Consider the following 24,266-nt stretch of genomic DNA (forward strand, 5'->3'; position numbering starts at 1 on the left):
AAAATATCAAAAAGAAAATATCATGAAAAAACAAAGCTCTAGTTAAAAAGCTACCTAATTATGCTAATTGACCATTAGCTTAGATAGTATGAATGGTGATTTTGGAAATTAATAATTTAAGAGAATTTAAACGTGTAATTTTTTTTAGATGAATTAAAGTAAACAGTAATTAAAAGATTAAGAGTAAATAAAAAAACCACATGACGATGGACACATATGCACCATACGTATAGATACATATTATAAATATTAAAGTGATTAATATTTTCAGCATTAATATATAAAATTTTAATTTCAAAATTCCCCATCTTATCAAATATCCAAGAGATTGAGAGGGAGAGAGAGCCAACCAAAGACGTTAGTCATAAATGTATGTCTTTGATAGTCATAACTTCTTATGAGTATATAAAGCAATGAGATACATGTGATTAGATATAATAATTTGAAAGATGATAAGTGATCTAATATAAAAATAATATAAATAAAAAATATAAAGATAATATAATTTAAAATTTTAGATAAATCATAAATAAATTTAATAAAATTAAAAAAAAATTATATTTTATAATTTTATATCGATACGAATAATGATATATAATTTTTGTATAAAATATAATATAAATATAAATTTTTACATGATACGATAACATAAATTATTAATTTTATATGTGATTTTTCAAAAGGGAAACTACAAATTTTGACAATTAATAATGCAGAGGAAAACATTAAAACACGGCGGAACTAAGAAGGTGATAATTTATTTGTTCATAATCCAACCAAGTCCATATTTGGTCACATTTTATATCAGTGCTCAAATTAAATCCTTTTAATTAATTACGTTTAAAAGGAATATTGGGCATTTAGTAGTAATTAAACCTAATTAAATTTATTAGTGTTGTCATGCATGTGTTTTGCCGTTATTAAATATATATCTAGTAGTTTTTCATTGTCCTATGCGCTTTATTTTTATTATTATTATTATTTAGTGTACTTTGAAATTTTTCTTTATTTTTATTTTTATTTGTAGTGCAATAAGTATTGTTAGATTTATTAAAATAAAAGCGAGACTAATGCTGTTACGCTTCATTTTAACACAAGAATAATCAAACCTACCAATTTAATCTTTGAATGAATATAATATAAGGTGCCATGTGAGTCATATATTTAAGTTTTCTATTAATTTTGAGTCATTTTTTTTTATGTGTAATCTTTCACTGGAGAATACAATATAAGTCTGGTGAAAGAGGATCAAAACAATCCAAGTTTTGTCCCAGTTGGTTTATATAATATTTTTTAAAAATTTTAAATTTTAAATTTTAATATTTAAAATTTATTTTTTATTTTAAATTACGGCTTACTATATATATAATTAAAGATAAACCCAAGGAAATTATGAAAGATTAATGTTAACCTCTTTCTCCTATATTGATTTCAAAAATGGATTTTAGATGTAGATGAATTTTAATTAGTATGTTTTTAAAATTAATATTTAAAAATTTAAGATTTTAAAAAGCTTCATACACATAATATATTTTTAATCAAGTAAATAATAAGAAATTTAAAAATAAATTAAAACTTTTAAAAAATAAATGGGTCCTAAATCTATAAGATCCAAACAAGCATAGGGCAATGAAATTGAATGATCTCCATTTCCTCATAACAAAAAAAGGCAAGAAATTAGTTGGCAAATCGAAAAAGACAGAACGGGGCAGATTAAAGTCGTGAATCAGAAACATTGGATTCTTTGACTTTAACACTGCAAAACTACAAAGGAGTAAGAGATTCATATTACAAATGTCACGACAATGTGATATCGACGGCTTATGTAATGCCCCATTACCCATTGGTTTAAGCAAAAACTTCCAAGGTTTTGTCCACAAGCAAACGTGTCAAAAACCAATCAAATGTGAACCTCAATTTTGTTGACCGTTGGGCCTAATTTTGGGCACGAAACATAAAGTTTTGCGTCCCCAAAATCCCAAGTCCCAGCCATGTTACGTTGGAACAAGATTTGAAAGTTACTTCTACAATGCCAACAAATTTAAGAATGTGATGTGTTTTTTTGTCCATATGATTGCATTCTTAGTTCCAGCACTTGATGGGCCTGCCACAGATTGTTGATTTCACTATCATTAAGATTAGTTTGCCTTGATGTTGGTTTGGCCCAATCACAAGGTGTCTTTGGGCAAGCTGCCTGTTTCTTTTATGGCCAAACCGTAGTTTTTACCAATAAAAAAATAATTTAAACTCGTGATGTTGTTATGATACATGATAATTTTAAACAATAACACGACAATAAAAAGTAAAAATAATATAAAAACATATATAAAATTAAAATGATTTAAAATTTTGATTAAAAGTATTTATTAATTTAATAAAAATAAAATATATATTTTATATTTGATTAATTTTTACAAATTATAATACATAATGTTTTGTTTTTAATATATGTTTAATATAAAACAAAGATAATACAAATTTGCCAATGACCGGCTCACCCCAAACCATCCCCTTTCTTTATTTTAGTGTTCATTAATAAGACAATGAAAGCAGTTTCCTAACTTTTTTGGCCAATAGTTTCCTAATTTCACTATTTAATTTAAAAAATTATTTGATATGTTATAGAATTTTTTATTTCATCAATAAAATTATATAATATAATACATATATATTTAAATATATAATTTTATTAATTTTTTTTATAAAATAAAAAAATTTTATTATCAATATATTCAATAATTCTTTTTCGAGTGTTCCGTGAACTTTCTTTTTGCAGTTTCTTATACCGTTAACTATAAATAAATAAAAAAGAAAAATGTCGCAACCCACAGTGTGGCGAGCATTATCGCTACGTGTCATTAAGACATTTGTCCTCTTAGATTTTCCCCATCAATAAAAAAATCCAGGGGCCCACCTTGTTTTTCCCCACCGTCCGATCGTAATCACGAAGTCGAGAACAAAACACTCTAAAACCATCCATCGTCCCTCATTGTTATATCCAAACAGGACACGTACGGCCAATATTTTTCAACGACGTAGACGACGACGACGACTAAGAAGAAGTGAGAAGCAGAAAGAAAAGGGTAGTCTATGGAGGTTCCGATACTATCATTGAAAACGACGTCGTACTTTGGTTCATTTTGCGTTTCTTCTTCCGCATCGAATGTTAAGTTGCTTTGTGAATTTGGGGTGAGGAAGAGGAGCATGCCGGTACGGTGCGCGAAGGCATCCGTGGAACGGAGTGGTGAAAATGTGATTAAAGAGAGAGAAAGGTTTAGTGGAAGTGCTATGGAAGTGACATCACTGGATCGGAGCTTTGGTGAAGCTGCGGATTTTCCCGTTTGGGATAAGATTGGTGCTGTTGTTAGACTCAGCTATGGAATCGGTAACATTTCCCACTTTCCGTTTCCTTTTTGTTTTTGGGTTTTATTGAAAAAAGAAAAACTTTGTTTGCGGAAAAGATAGGTAAAAAGCCTTAACTTTTTATTTCTTTTCCTTTTGAATTTCAGTAAGCAGTGCTTTTGCGGAAAAGGCCATTTTTTTTGTTTAGCCTTTGATTCTAAAAATGGAAGAAACGGGAAAAAAGGGAAAGTCTTTTAAAGCAAATGGTCCAAGGAAGTAAAGTAAAGTTGGAAAGTTCCTTTTTTTGCAATTCATGATTACTTAAAACAGAATAATTAGTACTTAAAGAGGATAAAAGCTGCATATATGAAGAATGGAATAGGATGGATTTTTATTTATTTAATTTTTTTTTGTATGTTTGTTTAGGGATATATGGAGCAATGGCTCTAGCTGGGAGGTTTATATGCTCAATTACTGGAATTGACAGCATGGGAGGTTTTCATCCTTCATTAGATGCCATTCTTGAAGGACTTGGCTATGCAGCTCCTCCGATCATGGCCCTTCTTTTCATATTAGATGTATGTTCATTGTTTGCTTGTCAGTTTTATAGTTGGCTCTGTACCAAATTGCTTATTCAATCTTGACTGTAAACAAAATTCATTATGTATGAGTTTTATGGGTGAAAAGGGTTTACCATGTTCTTTTTTTATGCTCTTCACATCTTGAGAAAGACTAGATTTGGGTCTATGATTAGAAAGAGTGTAGAATTAGTTCGGATCAAGTTTTCTAAGTTTATAAAATCCAAATTTATACATGAATTTTCAGTTTACTTTCATGTTCAGAAGTGTGTCTTTTGAATTTGTTGCTTATATTGTTATGAACTTGCATTTTCACAGGATGAAGTAGTGAAAGTATCTCCTCATGCTCGTGCAATAAGAGACGTTGAGGATGAGGAATTAAGGAGCTTCTTTTATGGAATGTCACCTTGGCAGGTAAATCATCTTACACTTGTTTGCTGCTTAGATATCCCCTTTCACATGCTTCATCTGTACTGAAGCAATGAGGTACTGATTTCACCTTGCACAAATTTTGCAGTTCATACTTATGGTTGCTGCCAGCTCAGTCGGAGAGGAGCTTTTCTACAGGGCTGCTGTTCAGGTCTGTCATCTTGAAAAATTTCCTTTTTATTGTATTATGTAAAATGTTGAATTACTTACACGGAAATTATTAAAATTATTTACATCCAGGAGATATGGTATTCTCAAACTTGTGTAATTATTCTGCTATAATCTTCTCAGGAAGCTATAACATACTTGTTGAATTTTAATGTTGAAGTTGTCATATCTTTGATATCTGAATTGTGAGCTTCTTTTCTCAGTTCCATACTACTCATAATGTCAATCAACTGAATAGAATCACTTGTGTTTGAAAAAAACAGGGAGCATTGGCTGATATATTCCTTAGAGGCACTGAGTTGGTTTCGGATACTCGAGGAATGGCGTCGCTGGTATACATTCTATTCTAGAAATCATACTTTCTATTCTGTGGTAATAAATTTAATGACTCTTTCTGTTCCTCCAAAATTGCAGACTGGTGTGCTGCCACCGTTTGTCCCATTTGCTCAGGCATTTGCAGCTGTAATAACAGCTGCTCTTACAGGTTCTCTTTATTATGTGGCTGCCTCTCCCAAAGGTAGATTCTGTCACTGCCCTTTTTGAGAAACCTTTTTAGTTATCCTCAAGTTCAGTTTTTATTTAGTTGTTACTTTTCTTTTTCCCAACTTCAGATCCTACTTATATAGTTGCACCAGTAAAACGATCTCGTTCTGCTCGTGAGGAACTGAAAAAGCTATTCACAGGTGCTCACTCTGCCCTAAAATATCATTCATTCAATGGTATTTTTCTCATGTAAGGTTTGAAATGGATGATCTGTCTTCATGACCCTGAGCCAGACCTATACCATTGATAAAGAGTTAAAACACCAAAATCTGTCCAGATTATGATTGCATCACCATAGAACCAATAGATCTAACTAATATAACCTATAATTTATGTATGCATGGAAGTTATAGGCAAAAAAAACCTTCTGGGAAGCATACATGGCAACTTAAAATTGTAATCAGCTACTAATTTTCTATTCAAGTATTCATCTCTGATCCTTTTTTTGGTAAACATGCTGCAGCCTGGTATGAGAGGAGACAAATGAAAAAGATCTACTCACCCCTTTTGGAAGGAATATTGGCCCTTTACCTTGGATTTGAATGGATAGAGGTAACATGTCACATTATTAAAGTAGTTGATGAATCAATTGAAAATGATGCAACAACTCATTTATTTTTTTTATAAGAACAGCTAACTTATTTGGGTTCTTTATATTCTGATGCAACTTTTGACAGACAAACAATATTCTTGCACCTATTATCACACATGGTATATACTCCGCAGTCATATTGGGACATGGTCTTTGGAAGATACATGACCACCGGCGTAGGCTACGCCAGAGAATTCAACAGCTTGAATCAGAAGGAAAGAACTCAAACAAACTATGAGGAGCTGTTGATGAGTAACAACTGAGGAATGGAGGAATTTTGTAAATTACAGAGTCTAGAAAAAGTAGAAACATTATGGATTAGGATTGCTGTGTACTGTAAAAATACGTTGTATAAAGAAGGCGACCACTTTTCCATTTTCAAAGGACAAAGAAACCTCCCTCCTTGCCCCACTGCTTGCTAACTTCATCTTGAGCCAGTTTTCTTACATAACAACTCAGCCGAAGGCCGAAAGAACAACAGAAATAGATAAAAATGGGTGCTTTTAGAAACCAAACGAGCAAAATCCACATTAAACAAACAAACAGTAAACATTGTGCGATCGGGGCCTACCTCGTAACATTTATTATATAAGCTAATCAAATGACATATGATTATGTCGCATCACTTATGGGGGAATGATTATGATATGATCTTTAGCTAGTTAATGTCTAATGCTTTGTCTCAATCCTCTAACTGGGAGATGATACTGGTAAAAACTTGATAGCCTTGGCACATATCGGAAAGAAGGCAATACTCATTCTTGGCATGGTACGTGGCCATTAAACCTGTACGTAAAATGTTTGCAAAATGAAGCATGTTAGATATTCAAGAATCCAGATCTGTTCCAACAGTAAAACACTATATATAAGTTTTAATGATTCCGTTCAGTCGAATCCAGCTAATTCTGAAAGCAAATAGAATAAGACAAGAACAAAAAATTAGCCCAAATTCTCTATATAGGTAGCCTAACTCAATAGATATCATGGCATGGCATCCTATAGAAATATTATTATTCAAAAAAAGCAAAGAGCCATATCTCTCTATTTTTTAACCATAACCCTCCATGTAACGCCATTTGCCTGCAAACAGATTCACTTTCCATGCAAATTGGGACTATAGTAGCTTCTTGCTACATAATCCGGTCGCATGGCCTCCTTTGGCATGTATCCAACTGTAATTATCTTAAACATTAATTTAATATGTAAAGGCTCTTGCTAAACATCTGCAATAGACTTTGATAACTTAAATACAAAATGTACAAATGCAATAATGTTGTCATACCGTAACCAGCAGTTTGAACATCAAAACCTTCATCCTGACAAAAAATGAGGAAAAATTACCTCAACCAATGACAGTTTAAAAGAAGGCAAGGAACAGCTAAAAGGGATCTATCTCACTTGCAGCTCCCGAATGAGTGGCAAACTTCCAGTAATCGAGTAAGGCTTCACATGTCCAACTGCCTCTAAAGTTGCTTTGCACAATACATGGAAGCCGAGAGAATCAAGATCACAAGCAACTCCAGACATAGCCTCATCAAAAGTCAGTGTAAGGCTGTAAATCAAAGTACCATATAACTTCTTAAAAACAATATAAAGAAATATGGATGAGAAAGACTAGCACAAAAAGATGATTCTTCTTGAACAGATAAAATAAATGGACAACACTAGAACAAGTTTGTTTTACAAAGAAAGAGGAAAAAAGGACATACCTTCCTCTAAGGTTTTCATCAGGTAGGATATATTTTGAAACTGGACCCCGTGTGTCTAGCTTGTCCGTATATTCATTTATGTCATCTACATATTCTTGTAGCTTCTCCATTACATCTTTTACACTGCAATAGAGTTTGATAATATTTCAAAGAAGAAAATATTGACTAGCAATTTTGTTAGGAAAAAAAGCAGTAATCTCCCACCAATAGATTACTGAAAGAATGAAAATTAAACAGACCAAGGTTGATGAGATCTTTTGGGTAATAGAAGGGTTACTTACTTGTAGAAAGGAGTTAACCTGCAATCCACAAAAAAAGGGCTTTAGTAAGATAACATTTTATATCAACAGGCTCTGCAAATGACAATATAATTAACCTGACATCTCCCGCTATTGTACACTCTCCAGGTATTTGATTGATTCCACCACCTGGATCTGAATTAAAGAAGAATTTCATTAATGAACTAACTTTATTCTTGAGAATAACTTGCTAATCTAAGGTTTAAAACTTACAACTCCATTGTGTTGGCTTCATGGTTGATGGTGTAGCAAATCCATATACTTGCTCCTGCAGATGGGGTGGAAAGTCTTTATAAAACCGTAGCTGGATTTCCTTAAGTGCTTCCATGCCTAGCTCCAATGGATTTATAGCCTGCAGGTAATGAACAACTTCAAAGTTAATAAAAACATGGAGAATGGAAGAACATGACTATCTTTCCTTTTTCTCATCAAGAACCAGAAAATCTGTCTGCTAAAATTTTCTAATTGCACACAAGTTTCATAGAGAGATTCTCAAGGTTAAACACAGACTATTATTCTTTCAGAAAAACAAATAAGCACCAACTTTTTTTATAGGTTATATTAGGATTTTCTATTTTCTTTATAAGGTATTATTTGATTTTAGTTAGACAATTTTATGTCTTAGAGACTTTGTTGGGTATAGAAGTGAATCCACCTATGGGGTTATGGGTCATAATATTGTTGGTTCCAGAAGTCAATTAATTTATGGCCACAAGTCATTTGCTTGGAGACAAAGTTTAAATATATTATAATCAAAGATATTTCATGGTGAAATAAAATTTTCAGATTTAACATTCAGTGTTCCTTATCTTTCCTTCTACCTAGGGACTTAGGTTTAAACTCCATAGCTTATGGTTTTGCAGGAAATGATCTTTACATAGACAACATAACAAATGTGGTAATAAAGTATACCTTGTGTGCTAAACCACTGTGAAAAAGCTTCCCCGTCACATGAAGTTTCCAGGGTATCATACCACCAGTACCAATGCAAGGTTGTTTATCCGCTGTATCAATCCAGAAACTGTGAAATCATAAGGACAAATAATGTTAAAAATGATTCTTTTAACATAACCATCACATCCCAACATGCTTCATGCTACAAAGACTCAGCATTTCTTCTTTGTGAAATGAAAGTACTCACAGGGGGCCTCCCTTTAGCTTATCAAGCAGACCATCTTTCACCAGTGCATCAACACCAACTCCGGTTATTGCAGAGTTCTCTTCATTGGCTATAAAAACTGCAACAACAGTTGATTTTAGTTTCGGTTTTATCTCAGCAAGTCTCCTCATGAGTTCAGTTACAAGGGCAACATGTCCCAAACAATCAGTAGTTCCACGGCCACGAAGTTTATCACCATCAATGCTTAATGAGAAAGGATCAAAATCCTGCAAATACAGTTATCATATGATGTACAACCATCTATGCATTTCAGCTGAAAAATTCAAAATTTAGCTAAAATAATTCAAAATCTAATATCAAACTGTAAATGACTTGAAATGGCTAATATCAATTGACAATGTGTCTAGACTTGCTACTGACTAAGAGTGTATGCAGAGGGGGTAACATCAACATAACGAGAAGGTGAAAATTCTGAAGAAACCATATCAAATTTTAAAAAGAGCTTGACACCAGTAGTCCTCAGTGGAAAACCAAATTAAATTCATTAAAAAAAGTTGAGCTTCAAGATAAGTGAATGACATTTGCAGAAGCTGAGTTTTACCCACAGAAGTCAACATAACAAAGTCTAGGTTGATTCACCAATCCTACTAATAAGAAGAGAGATACAAAACGAAAATTTGTAGAAAGCAGTGCAAATACAGTGATTATACAAGAAATATTTATTTTTTCTCCATGAAGACAAAATGGGAACTGTAACTAATCAATCCTTAAGCATGGAAAACCAATTCAAATCAACCACATAAACAACAAATAAAAAGAAAAAATGAAAATGCAAACCAAATTAACTTCATTCCAAGAAAAAAAGAGTGTTGCTAAAGCTAATTTCAATCAGTCAGATCTTGGTGTCCGAAAACCCAAATTCAAACCAATGAAAAAATTAATATTCACCAATTCACAAACCCACATTAAAAAAAAAGGAAAAAAAATTACCACCCCAATTATTGTTCTATAGAACACATACCCAGAAAATAAGAAATAAAACCCCGAACGCCAGAACAACCATCCCTTTAAAAAGCCATAAAAGATTCAAACTTTTAAACAAAAACCAAGTTTTGGATTAAAAAAAGATTGAAAGGTAAAAGAGAGTCAATACCCAATCATTGGGATCGGCAGTGACAACATCCATATGCATCCCAACGAAAGACAAGATCTTCCCAGGCTCAGTCCCAGGATACTCCACAATGAGATTGCCTCTTCCAGGGAAATAAGTAACATGGTTAACAACCAAAGGTCCTGCTCCAGTTGTTGTACTGTAAGGGAGGAGACAATCTAGCACATGCTTAACTACCCTGTCTTCTTCTGGGATCAGTTCCGGAGGGTTGTTTTGAAGGAACATAGATTCTCCTATGATCTTTGTTAGAAGTGACACAAAAGATTCCTCATTTAGGTTGCCCAGAGTTTGTTTCACGTTGGAAGTTGCCATTGGAGACTTGAATGAAACAGGGGAGAGTTTGCGTTTCAGAAGCTGACTCTTGGACTCTGGAAACGGCAGGTTTATATCTAAACGTAAATATATTGTTTAATTTATATTTACCATTGAAAATAGCTTGACCTACTTGGGCTAAAGGCTGGTCCAATGCAAAAAGATTGAAATTTGATTTGAGCTTGTTTGATCTTTACTCAATTCAAATGAAATGGGCCTTTTTTGTATGACCCAGACCGCTGCAACACAATTCATGACTCACCTAAATTTTGGGAAACTTTAGACCAAAAAACCTAAAGGGAGCCCAGCTTTTTTAAATAGTGTTCTGGATGTTTTGACGAGAGAGAACAATTAATAACGTTGGATCCCATATATTTAATCCACAAAGGTCAAACAGCTTCACTGATCATAATTCAATTATATATAATACTAATCATAGAAGAAGTGTCATTGTAGCAACAGAGACTGTTAAAGGAAGGACCAGCGAAGGGAGAGAAAAAGCGACGGGCTTCCCATGCAGATGAAGATAAGCGAAAGCAATGATTACTGACTTTAATTTGGGGGATGACCTGGGAAAATGAGCCCCATGCACTGACCATGACTTTTCCTCAAAACCCACCTTCCTACGCACGCTTTTTTTTTTTTTCTCAGTCTCTGCCTTTGATTACTTTTTTTTTTTTTAAACTCTTAACTAAACGACCCCACCATTCATGTAGATGTTAACTTTTAACAATCAGAATCTTGGTCGATATTACTGCGCTTTAGGCTTTCCCTGTTCAGCTTCTCCCAGGTGTCGAAGAGAAAGAAGAAAAAAAAAGGGTGAATTACTTGTAAGTCTAACCACCGGAGCAGGGTTTTAAAGAGGATTTCATTTCTTGTATTTAAAAGTACTAGCTTTAGTCAAATGGGGTTTTCAATATTTCAGCAAAGAAAAGTAAGAAAAACCTGTTGCAGAGGAGCTATAAATGAATTAGGAGGACAGTCAATTCACGGTTGATGGATTTCTTTTCGGTGGTTTATGTTTGTGTGTGTGATGAATTAATGATGATTAATAATCATGTATGATCCACAGGGGTAAGATGGAGAGTGGAGATCAGGGGGGGAGGGGACCAAGCAAGGGTGGGTTAGACTTAGAGAGCAAGTAGTTAAAATCATCTCAGACCTATAAATGTGGTGACTTAGCTGGCTATGGATTTTGGTGGGGTTGAAGACAGGGGCAAAGGCTGAAACGATGATGGCCTCAGCAGTAAGAAGTTGAAGAAACGAAGGTCTCAAACATAGATTCAGCATCTTCTCATAAGGAACTCCATTTCGTCAGTGATGCGAGTCCCACTCCACCCCACCCTCCTTCCCCAATTCCCATTGTGGACGAGCATTTTCTAGGAAAAACTACATTGGCTCCTAATCACAAAATGATATCAAAATCCCCCCAAAAAAAGTCAGTTGTAAATAGTTGGATTCATCACTTGAGATAGATTTCTAAGCATAAATAAAAAGATTACGTAAACACATCATCTAATGGCCAAACGAACCTATTCTAAGGTACTACAGAAAATAAAAAAAGATATACAAATAAATGGGATGGGTAAAGATTAAAAGTGATAATGCATAATCCAATTTAAATTTGAACCAATTTTTTTGAAATTAGTTTATTCTATTCAAATTTTATCAGTTTGATTTACTTCACAAGTTTTTAAAATTTATTTTTTATATGTTATTTTAATAAAATTTTAATATATTTAAATAAATTTATATATAAAATAATTATTTTTATTTTATAAAAATTTAAAAAATACATAATACAATTTCGTTTCATTTTTTTTTTATTTTTCACATTTTTATCTAAAATTTGATCTAATATATTTAATATTCAATCTTAATTTGAATTAAATAAAAAAATCAATTTGAATGAAGTTAAATATTATAATTTTGAATCGATTTTTAGATTTTTTACTTCTTTTTACCCCGAATTAAAATCATAAAAATTATGTGTGAAAATGTACTTGTAAAATTACTTGCAGTATGAAACAACAACGAGAGACAAAATCGGAGCAAACATTTTAACTCAAACAAAGATAAGGAGATTACAATCGGATCTTGTAATTGTATGAAAGTACTCCTCGAACATCAATGCAGACAATTTAGGAGAAAAGTGAAGTGGTCCAACACTACTCAGTACTCACTCTGCAAAAATATTTCAGTATTATCGTACATACATATTGAATTTATTACATATATGTGAAAGTATATATAGTTTTAAATATTTTAAAATATTTTTAAATAAGTGTAGATATTTTAATTTATCTAGGGTTCTACTTAGATTAATTTTATTAATAAAAAAATAAAAAATAAAAAATAAAAAATAAAAAAAATAAAAAAAAAGATAATTGATTTTATGTGAAATTGTTGGAATTGGTTTGTAAAGTTGAAGTTGGATTTAAGGTTGAAATTTAAAAGAAATTAAAATTTTTTTTCTAGATTGGAGTTGTTAAATTCATAATCTTATAAATACATGCCCATACAGATCACATAGATACACAAAAAAAAAATTAGGGAAAGAGGTAGAAATCAAAGAAAGCAATTAAGAAAATTTTAGATTTTTTTGGGGTTAAAATTTTTTTTTTTTTTAAATTCTCAGATTTCGACGATTTTTTCTCTTTTTGTCTCAAGTCGAGCCAAGCGAAGCCACTTTTTAAGTCATTTCAGCTTTTCTTCTTGCAATCGAGCTGTGCTATAGCAATTAGAGTCAAGCCGTCTCTTGTTTTGAGTATTTTTTCACTTTATTTATTTATTTTTTAAGTATTTTTGCATGATTAATTTTTTTTAAATAAAAATAAAAAAGATAAAAAATAAAATAAATTTGGAAATAAATATTAATTATCCAATGATGAAATTTATAGAAATTTCAAATGGTAAATTTCTATAAAATTCTTAAGTGAGAAATTTTGTCTAAATTTGTCTCAAATGGTAAAATAATTTAGATAAAATTTTAATAACAATAATTAATATTTATTTTCAAAACAAAAAAAATAGAAAAATAAAAAATAAAAAATATTGATAAAAATTTTGGAATTAAGTACAAATTACCCAATGATGATATTTTTAGAAATTTCAAATGGTAAATTTCTAAAAAATCTCTAGGTAAGAAATTTTCTCTAAATTTATCTCAAATGATGAAATAATTTAGATAAAATTTCAATAAAAGTAATTGTATTCTTTTTTAAATTTAGTTGAAATATTTGATACTTATCCAATGATGAGATTCTTAAAATTTCTTAAAAATTTCAAATGGTAAATTCTTAAGAAATCTGTAGGTGAAAAATTTCTTTAAATTTATCTCAAATGGTGAAAGAATTTAAATAAAAAATAATTATCATATTATTTTCTTTCTGAAGATAAAAAAATAAATAAAAAGAAAATAGTTCTAAATTGACCAAAATGGTGAAAAATTTAGAAATCCAAGAAAAAAAAAAGAAAGAATTTCTAAATAGGCCTAAATGTGAAAAATTTAGAAATTAAAAAAAATATTTCTAATTTGGCCTAAATGGTGAAATAATTAAATATATTTAAAAATAATAATAAATAAATCTTTTTCTGACAACAAAGTTTCTTCAAGGAAACAAATGGGATCTTTAGATGCTCTTGAAATAAAAAAATATTTTTAAAAATTATACCAAATTGATGAAAGAATCTTATAAATTATTTTTAATATTTTAATATAAAAATTTGAAACCATTAGACTCAAGACCTATGGATAAATTTAAAATAATATGGTACCATCTTTTAGATAGACATATGGGGGTGCTATAACCTTCCTCACATGTAACCGAGCTTTCAAACCCTGTTTTGGTTAGTAGACCATAATTTATTTTTTTAGGGACCTTTAGTCAAACTTAAGAGCTCCTTAAGAGCATGATTCTTTAGGTAGCCAATCACACATAGTAAAAAGATTGATGGTTACTTTTTCTGTTAAGTCTAGCTATAAATTTATGGATTTATATGTTATGATAATTTGACGACTCTACTGAGGAGCTAGAGTCTCAAGCCATAATTTTTGAATATATCTTATCCTTTGGTTTGATGGTTTTAAATTGTGATGATTTGTGTTATTTGTTTACTAACATTTTTTTTATCTTGTATTTTATTTTTGGGGCAAGAAACCTATATGTTCTTTCACACATACTATCACATGCATTTGCCAAACATAAGCTCTATACCTGAGCTCTATCCATCTTAAGAGGGAGTAAAATATCTACGCTTTGTGTTATTTGTTTACTAACATTTTTTTTATCTTGTATTTTATTTTTGGGGCAAGAAACCTATATGTTCTTTCACACATACTATCACATGCATTTGTCAAACATAAGCTCTATACCTGAGCTCTATCCATCTTAAGAGGGAGTAAAATATCTACGCTCTCGTGAGATGATAATCTCTATAATGGCTAGTGAAATACTCTCACTCAAATTGAATTTTTTCGTTGATAGCCTGTGATGGGTGAGAATTGGACTACCTTACTAGTCTGTGATGGACTATGATGTAAGAAACAATTTAAAAATTTTTAGTGGTCAAAATCTCATAACCCAACATATAGTGTGCACTTAAGAGTCCAGCCTTAAAATATAGCCCTTCCTACTTATTGATAGATATAACCCAAAGTTAGGACACAAGAAGAAACCATTTGTGATCTAATTATTTTGTTTGTTTAACTTTGTGCATTTGCATTACCATACCATGCATCATTTTCATTGTCATATGTAGCATTCTACATCTGCATCATTTTTATTTCATCCATAAAAATGTACATTTCATTCATGCATCAACATACCAAACATAAAGCATAAAGCGTATCATTTTTTATCATAATTATGGTACTTAAGGTTTAAGGATAGCTCCACTAAGCAAAAACCCAACTCATCAGTACAACACAAGAACTCAAGCTAGACAAATAGAACAAAAAAATTTTAATCATCTCGAGAGGATAAATAAAGCTCAAGATAAGTTAGAAAGAAAGTTGAATAGGATTTTAGAAGCTTTGAACAAATTAAACAAGGAGAAATGTATAGAATAAAGTACTAATCAATAAGACCATATATCATAAGAGATGGATGACCCACTGTACCTTTTTGGTTTTGGGTTATATCAAGCCCAACCAGCACAAGGTTCACTACCATAGTAGTTCACCTATCCTGTAGGGTACACATACCCTGAAATGACATCAGCTTCAAATCTTGGATAATATCAAAGTTATATAAATCCTATTTTTATAGAAAATACAGTAGAACTAGTTTAGGTCCCAGATTTGGATGATCCAAAGAAGAACAAAAAATTAAAATCAAAAGGGGGTGAGTCACTGAGGGACTAAAAAACTGACCAAAAGATTAGTATGTTGGAAGAGAGGCTGCGAGCAATGAAAGAAGTTGGTTTTTATGGTTCTGCGGATGCTGCTGAGCTCTGTTTAGTCTCAGATGTGGTTATTTCTCTGAAGTTCAAAGTACCAGAGTTCGAGAAGTATGATAGTACAAAGTGTTTGAAGACTTATATTACCATGTATTGTAAAAATATGACAGCTTATGCTAATAATAAAAAATTATTAATGCATGTGTTCTAAGATAGCCTTATAGGCTCTGCTGTTAAGTGGTATGTCCAGTTGGACATGACTTGTATTTGTTCTTGAAGTGATATGGCCTATACCTTTATTAATCAGTACCAGTACATTATAAACTTAACCCCTGATCGCTTATCCTTACAGAACATAGAAAAAAAGGTAAATGAATTATTTAAGAAATATGCCAAAAAGTGAAAGATATTGCTTCTCAAGTGCAGCCTCTTCTGATTGAGAAAGAAACTACAATGTTGTTCGTCAGCACCTTGAAATCTTCTTATTATGAAAAGATTATAGGAAATGCAATAAAAAATTTTACTAACATGGTGATCTTAGGTGAAATAATTGAGAATGCCATTAAAAATGATAAGTTGAAAGGAGGAGAAACCAATAAGATGTCAAAGAAAAAAGAGATCGAAGCTCAAGCTGTGAACTTTGATAGACAATTCAAGGGTTATCAACTTTATCTACCGCAAGGTTATTCCCCATAATATTCTACTGTGAACAATACATTATCCTACCTGTAGACATCAATCTATCTAGAAGTACTAAATACGTAGTATAAGTATAAAATATGAAATACAAAAAAAATATGAAATAATACAAAAAATATGAAAAAAAATATAGAACAGAACAGAATTTTAAAAAAATGGAATCGTTACCAATCTTTTTTGGCTAGGTGTGATTGGCCACCTATTAAAACATATCATTTTAATAAAGTTTTAAAATTAATTAAAATTTATTTAAAAAGATAATTTTTTGATCTACAAAACAGTCTGGGTTCAGGAGTCGATTACGTGTGAGAAAGGATTAGCACCCCCACAACGTCCGTAAAAAAATGGTACCAATTAACAACGTGTTATTCTTTGATTTTGATAAAAATAGTCCAATTTTTTATGTTCAAAAAAATAATTCCCTTGATTTTTTTATTTATTAAAAAAAATTTATTCTCGAAAAAAATAAATTAACATACCAGCCTATTTTCGACCAAATAGAGCTTGTCGACGGACACAAAACTATTACGACACTACCCATACTAACCAGCCCTATTACCATATTATCCATCAACATACCAGCCTATTTTTAGCCCCCAAGCTCCCACATATAATCTTAACATTCAACCTTTCGCAAGATCCCAAATTCGTCCTGCTAGCCCAGCAAATGGTTCATAAAAATAATGAATTACTCGAAAAAAGCCCATATTTGATCCAATTCTCATAACTTATATGAAATTATACTGAAAGCTCTATAATAACCACTTGATTACCCCTAACCATGTGGAGTCACTCAAGCCACCTTATTTCAAGTGGTATAATTTTACAGTCCACTGTAACTACCATTATGAAATTTTTGATCATTTTATAGAGAATTGTACTATCCTAAAGTATAAAGTGCAATGATTAATCAATGATGAAATGATAAATTTTGATTGAAGAAGAGCAACAACACCTAATGTTAGTGGTAATCTATTGCTTAATCACAATATCAATGCTTTGAGTGAGAATAAAAAACATGTTGATCCAAAAAGGCCTAGAGAGCTGCAATGAATTAGGGAGCCATATGATAAAAAAAGATCCTTCACTTGATCGCATGAGGGCATAATTTTAAATGTTACTTGTCATTTTAGGATTTTTTTTAGGCAATAAGATTTCATTTGTTATCATTTTAATAAAAGGTAAGTTAATGCGTTTCATTATATTTTCTCTTTCATTCAACCATTATTCCATGCTTTGTCACCTTTCATAACTTTTTATTCTCATTCTTAAATTTTAGATAATGAATATTTAGACAATAATAACAATAATTCTAAAATTTAATTTTGAGAACTCATTCACATTGTTCTAAGAAAACTATTTAAGCAAAAAAAGTTAGCTACTAGCAGATGTGGAATAGATATGTCTTGAAAATATGCAAAGATCCATGAATTTATTTTTGTTCAATAGATAAAGTTTAAAGAAAGCATTCATATTTGATATGAAAAATAGCCATCTTTATTTTATCATTCAAAAAACCATTCATTGCTACCCCTTTGAGCTTATTATAATTTTTTTTAAAAAAAATTTTAACCAAAGATCACCCTCTACATTAGGAGATTTTTTTTTTAAAAGGTAAAAGATCATAAAAGATCTCAAAAAGAGAAAGAAAAGAAAAATAAAAAAAAATACCACAAACAAGTTGAGGTAAAGTAATGAGAATTCTTTTGTGAGGAATGGGATGAAAAAAAAAAAAAAGTAAGGAAATGATGTGGAATGGGGCAAAATGTCAAGTTATTTCAAATGATGAGAAATGATCCTTTGATTTTGGACCTTTTAAACACATATTTTAAGCTTATTTTACTCATTTCTTTCATGATCCCTCACCATGGCCTACATTATAACCTTTAAAGTTAATTTGGATCAAGTGTGAATGCTTGAATTGAATGATCATATGTTAGACTAAGGCATGCTCGTGATGGAAGAATGAAATTATGCTACATTGCTTTAGAGATTGAAGTGTGAGAGATACCACTAATGGATGAAAAAAGATGAAAAAGAAGAAAAAATAAAAAATAAAAGAATGGAAAAAAGATAAAAATAAGATAAAAGGAAGATTTAAATTAAAAATCTGAAAGGATAATTTAGGATAGAAAATCTCTGAGTTGAGAGTTAGACACATGAAGAAAGGTTAAAGACATTTGAAGATTTCTTAAAGCTGGGACAAAGTTCAATGAGCTAAAAAATGATCTCAAAAGTCAATGAAATGAGTTTTTTTTAAAAAATTCTAGATTAATGTTAAGAATTATTTGAGTATTCATTGTTTGGATATTATTACTCCATTTGTTCAATACCATTCCTAAGGTCATGCTTTGAATTTGCTTATTTGCCTAATTATTTTTGTACTAGAGTCATTCTTCATTGATTACCTTTTCTGTGATTCATCTTGTGCTCTCTTATTGTTACATTTTCAGAGTAAATCAAGAAAATATATGATTGTATTATATTTGTCATGATTTGAAATGATCATGAATGAATGAATATATACTTAAAAGATTCTTGCATTCCTTTAAAAGAAATTCAAGATGATAAAGAGTAAAAAATAATTGAAAAGATGATTTAAAAGGACACATGATGTGACTAAATAACGAATGTGATGATTGATTGATCAACATAATTTGTGAAAGGTGATCAAATGATAAGAATCAATGACTAAAATTTATTTTGGAATGGCTAATGTTAAGAAGCCTATTAATGGTGATCAAGTGATGAATATAATATGAATCAAAGGATAGAATTTATTCTAAAATGGCTAGTATTGAAAAGCCTGTGAATTGTGGTGAAAATAGTATAGGTCAACGGATGAAATTTATGCTAAAATTGCTATTACTGAGGATCTTATGAGTTGTGATTAAATGATACGGGGCAATGGATGAAACTTATTTTGAAATTTTTAGTGTTGAGAAGCTTATGAATGGTGATAAAGTGATGCAAATAATGATGAACAGTTAATGAAACTTGTTCCAAAGTGTTGAAAAGCTAAATAAGGAGAAAACGTGAGATGGTGGAGTCTTGAAGATCATATTACCACATTTTGATTAAAATTTCATGACATTGATATCTGCATTACATGCATAACGTTGGCATTATTTTTTAAAGCATGTATAAAAATTTGGTTTGGATATGCATTTGCATTATGCAGTGTACATTTGAATCATGGTTAAGAATATGACATTGTGAGAATTTAGATGGTTGCATTTGTATCATTAAGAAAATATTTGCATTATTGTTCATGACATTCATTGTATGCATAATTTTGAGTCACTTGAAAAAGAAATTGAGAATTTTTTAAATATTTGAATTTCAAATAAGAATCTTTGAGGTGTGAAATCTAAAAGTTTATCGAATGTGAATCTTCGAACTTAAATGAGAATCTTTGAGGTGTGAAACTTAAAATTTATCGAATATCAATATTTAAATTTTAAATGAGAATCTTTAAGATGTGAAACCCTAAAATTTGTCAAATGTGAGCTTTTAGACTTGAATGAGAAGCTTTGAACTTTTGGATGTGAATCTTCAAAATTTAAATGAGAATCTTTAAATGTTGGATGCGAATCTTGCAATTTACAAATGTGAATCTTGAAATCTTACAAATTTGAATCCTTATGAAACTAAAATTTTGAGAATCAAATTTCAGTGAATTCTTACGAAGTTAAAAGGTTCTTGCGAATCTAAACATTTTATTTTTGAACTTAAATTGTGAATCTTTGAGTTTTCATTACAAATTTCATCAGAACTGATCTACGGCTCTTCTAGACATGATCATTAAGGAGCATTTATTTTCTCAAAGTTGTTATGCCTCTATTTAGAGGAACAATTTATTTTTCAAAATTACGATGCCTTTGTTTAGATGAACATTTATTTTTTCAAAGTTGTGGTGCCTCTATTTAGAGGATCAATTTATTTTTTCAAAGTTATGGTACCTTTGTTTAGAGGAGCATTTTATTTTTTCAAAGTTGTGGTGCCTCTGTTTAGAAGAGCATTTTATTTTTCAAAAGTTATGGTGCCTCTGTTTAGAGGAGCATTTTTATTTTTCAAAGTTGTGATGCTTCTATTTAGAGGAGCATTTTATTTTTTTCAAAGTCGTTGAGCTTCTATTTAGATGAACTTTGTTTACTTTTTCAAAAATAAAAAATAAAAACAAAAAATATGTGTTAAGTTGATTGGGTTGTCTATATGTTTGCACAATTTCAGTTGTACAGAAAATACGCAAAAAGAGGTAGCTATAGACACCTTAATTTGTCCAGGGTTCTACTTAGGTTAATTTTGTTAATAAAAAAATAAAAAATAAAAAAAAATAAAAAATAGATAGTTGAGTTTATGTGAATTGTTGAATTGGGTTGTAAAGTTAAAGTTGGGTTTAAGGTTGAAATTCAAAGAAAATTGAGATTCCTTTATGGATTGGAGTTCTCAGATTTAGAATTTTATAAATACATGCTTATATAGATCACATAGACACAAAAAAAAAAAAAATTGGAAAAAGAGGCAAAAATTAGAGAAAGCAATCAAGAAAATTTTAGATTTTTTTGGGGTTTAAAATTATTTTTTTTTATAAAAAATCTAAAAAATTTTCAGATTCTAACGACTTTTTTCACTTTTTATCTCAAGTCGAGCCAAGCGAAGCCACTTTTTAAGCCATTCTAGCTTTTCTTCTTGCAGCCGAGCCGTGCTGTAGCCATTAGAGTCGAGCCGCCTCTTATTTTGAGTATTTTTTTTACTTTATTTATTTATTTATTTTGAGTATTTTTGCATGATTAAATTTTAAAAAAATAAAAATAAAAAAGGTAAAAAAATAAAATAAATTTTGAGAATAAATATTAATTATCCAATGATGGAATTTATAGAAATTTCAAAATGGTAAATTTCTATAAAATTCCTAAGTGAGAAATTTTGTCTAAATTTATCCCAAATGGTGGAATAATTTAGATAAAGTTTTAATAACAATAATTAATATTTATTTTCAAAACAAAAAAATAGAAAAATAAAAAAATAAAAAATATTGATAAAAATTTTGGAATTAAGTACAAATTATCCAAGGATGAGATTTTTAAAAATTTCAAATGGTAAATTTTTAAGAAATCTCTAAGTGAAAAATTTTCTCTAAATTTGTCCCAAATGGTGGAATAATTTAGATGAAATTTCAATAAAAGTAATTATATTCTTTTCCAATTTTGGTTAAAAATATTTGATAATTATCCAATGATGAGATTTTTAAAAATTTCAAATGGTAAATTCTTAAGAAATCTCTAGGTGAGAAATTTCTTTAAATTTGTCCTAAATGGTGGAAGAATTTAAATGAAATTTTAATAAAAAATAATTATCATATTATTTTCTTTTTGAAGACAAAAAAATAAATTAAGAGAAAATATTTCTAAATTGACCCAAATGATGAAAAATTTAGAAATCCAACAAAAAAAAGAAAGAATTTCTAAATAAGCCCAAATGGTGAAAATTTTAAAAATTTTGAAAAAAGAAAATATTTCTAAATTGACTCAAATGGTGAAAAATTTAGAAATCCAACCGAAAAAAAAATCTAAATAGGCCCAAATTGTGAAAAATTTAAAAATAAAAAAAAATATTTCTAATTTGGCCCAAATGGTAGAATAATTAGATATATTTTCGATAAAAAAGAATAATAAATAAATCTTTTTCCGATGATAAAGTTTCTTCAAGGAAACAAATGAGATCCTTGAATACTCTTGAGGTGAGAAAATATTTTTAGGAATTCTACTAGATTGATGGAAGAATCTTATAAATTATTTCTAATATTTCAACATAAAAATTTGAAATAATTAGACTCCAAACCTACAGATAAATTTAAATAATATGGTACTATCCTTTGGATGGGCGCTATAACCTTCTTCATATGTAACTGAACTCTCAAACCTTGTTTTGGTTAGTAGATTTGAACCTATTCTTTTAAGGACTATTGGTCAAGCTTAGGAGCTCCTTAAGAGCATAAATTCTTTAAGTAGCCAATCATATCTAGTAAAAAAATTGATGACGATTTTTTTTGTTAAATTTAGCTATAGATTTACGAATCTATATGTTATGATAATAAGTAACATTGAGTTATAAAGTGACACCAACTCAACTATATCATATTATATAAGTATATATATAACATTAATTAGTTATCCTGCGCACTGCTATTTATTAACCTAACAATGGCCCATCTTAAAAAATAAACTGATATTTTATTTAGCAAACCAAATTTAATTCTTGGCTTGGATTGGAAACTATATATAATATCAAAATTTAAGAACGAATAAAGAATATAGGTTCTTATGTACCTTTTAAACAGAGATATGTAATTGTGTACTTTCCCTGTTTTTGCAGGTTAATTAATCCTTTTTGCTTATGTTTATTTCAGATCCAGAGTGGATTAATTATTCCATGTTGGGCACCGTACTATGATATTCAAGCATTTAATTTTTGGTTTTCTTTAAATTTTCATGTAGCTAAACTAACTGTAAAATCGCCTGCAGTTCTGCAAGGAAAAAAATGGTGTGCTTCTTCTTTAACAGTGCCACATGATACAGATGAAGTCATGAAGCCTTCACATGGCTAGCTTAGCAAGATCCAATTTCAGGCCATGAGTTTTGGTGGGTCACTGTTCATCTCTCTTGAGTAGAATGGACCACAAATATATATCAATTAATTACTCTCCATTATATGGTTAAAAAATGCGTGATCATTTACTTACTACGGTACAGTTTGACAGAGAAATACACATGCGATGATAGTTTAAGTTTAAAATTTTGGCAAAGAGCTCTCGCCCAAGTAAGTTTTGTTTTGAGGTGACAGAGAGGGCACAGTTCAGATCAGAAAACAAGAAAAGGGTTTTAACTTTTGCATTTATCTGACTTTAGGGGAATGTTTGTTACTTTGGTTTTGATTTTGGCTATTAAGGGGAAAGCTGGCTAGCTGTGTGGCGAAGCTGCTGCAGCTTTGTAGGAAGTACGGCTGCATTGCAGGCCGAATACAGTACAACAGAAGCGACATAAGCCTACGTTTACACCCAAAAGTTAAAAAAATTAGCAAAAGGAAACAAAATTGGAAAAGATAAAACAGATTAGCTGATCAGCACTGCAAGCCAGAGAAAAGGTTAGCCTACCCTTCCAAGTCCCAACCAGCCGTGCCTCCCTTTTGCCTAGTGCATTTCCTCTTACAACTTTATCCCCATATCCCACCCGCTAAAAGAAATGTGGAAACCCAAGCCCAAACCCTCTCTTACTAAAGTTTTGACAGACAAATTTAATAACTAACACTATAGATACAATGATCAAATGTTAATTAATTTATCAAAGGTCACAATATCTCTATGAAAATTGCAAGGTATGAATGAAACCTTTTATCAATGCTACAATACTTTTCTTTGGCTGAGGACTCGAAATGGGAAAAAAAAAGGTGAATCAAAATTGCAAGAATTAAGCTGAAGATATATCAGTTAATGCATTATTGCAGTGTACATGGTTGGTGGTATATACCAATATATTACATATTGTCCTTAATGACTTTATATTACGGAAAACTTCCAATGAAGCATTAAATTTTTCCACAACTACACATTAGCTAAACAAATTTATCGCTTAACGCATCGCTACAAAGGGTTAATTGCATGTATCCCAAAAAACAGATATACTGTTTGTATTGAATCTCAGGTTGACAGGAAAGTTTGTTGAGGATGATTAATTTGTATATGTTTAATTCTGTACCATGTGGCAATAATATGAAATTAATGAGAGGCAGCTGGTTGATATTTACAAACTAAATAAATTGGAATATACGATTTGATGAAAACCCTGGATATTCAAAATAGGAAAATATGGCGGAAATGCAAGCAGCGTGAAACCTTGGGAGAT

The 24,266-nt window shown here is 30.5% G+C and overlaps 2 protein-coding genes across 3 annotated transcripts; one reads left to right on the forward strand and one right to left on the reverse strand.

Annotated features, from left to right (window-relative positions):
- Positions 1-2,993: 2,993 nt before the first annotated feature.
- Positions 2,994-6,063, forward strand: LOC111304767 (uncharacterized). The gene is made up of 9 exons (XM_022901689.2): positions 2,994-3,385; positions 3,769-3,920; positions 4,239-4,334; positions 4,438-4,500; positions 4,781-4,849; positions 4,932-5,034; positions 5,129-5,200; positions 5,524-5,612; positions 5,738-6,063. Exons 1-9 carry the CDS (start codon positions 3,091-3,093, stop codon positions 5,888-5,890), a joined length of 1,092 nt encoding a protein of 363 aa, XP_022757424.1. The 5' UTR covers positions 2,994-3,090; the 3' UTR covers positions 5,891-6,063.
- A 73-nt stretch (positions 6,064-6,136) lies between these two features.
- LOC111304759 (acetylornithine deacetylase-like) lies at positions 6,137-10,307 on the reverse strand. Of its 2 annotated transcripts, XM_022901678.2 has the most exons (10): positions 9,934-10,307; positions 8,802-9,046; positions 8,573-8,681; positions 7,874-8,012; positions 7,738-7,795; positions 7,643-7,660; positions 7,362-7,484; positions 7,051-7,204; positions 6,935-6,968; positions 6,137-6,438 (listed from the first exon to the last, which is right to left on the reverse strand). In XM_022901678.2, exons 1-10 carry the CDS (start codon positions 10,261-10,263, stop codon positions 6,335-6,337), a joined length of 1,314 nt encoding a protein of 437 aa, XP_022757413.1. In that variant the 5' UTR covers positions 10,264-10,307; the 3' UTR covers positions 6,137-6,334. The 2 variants fall into 2 exon arrangements, with proteins under 2 accessions (XP_022757413.1, XP_089621458.1); XM_089765332.1 differs by lacking the exon at positions 6,935-6,968 and having other exon boundaries at positions 6,205-6,438; positions 6,994-7,204.
- Between the last annotated feature and the right edge of the window lie 13,959 nt (positions 10,308-24,266).

The sequence above is a fragment of the Durio zibethinus genome, chromosome 9 (genome assembly GCF_047325235.1).
Source record: "Durio zibethinus cultivar Kanyao isolate XHJ-2024 chromosome 9, ASM4732523v1, whole genome shotgun sequence".
NCBI lineage: Eukaryota > Viridiplantae > Streptophyta > Magnoliopsida > Malvales > Malvaceae > Durio > Durio zibethinus.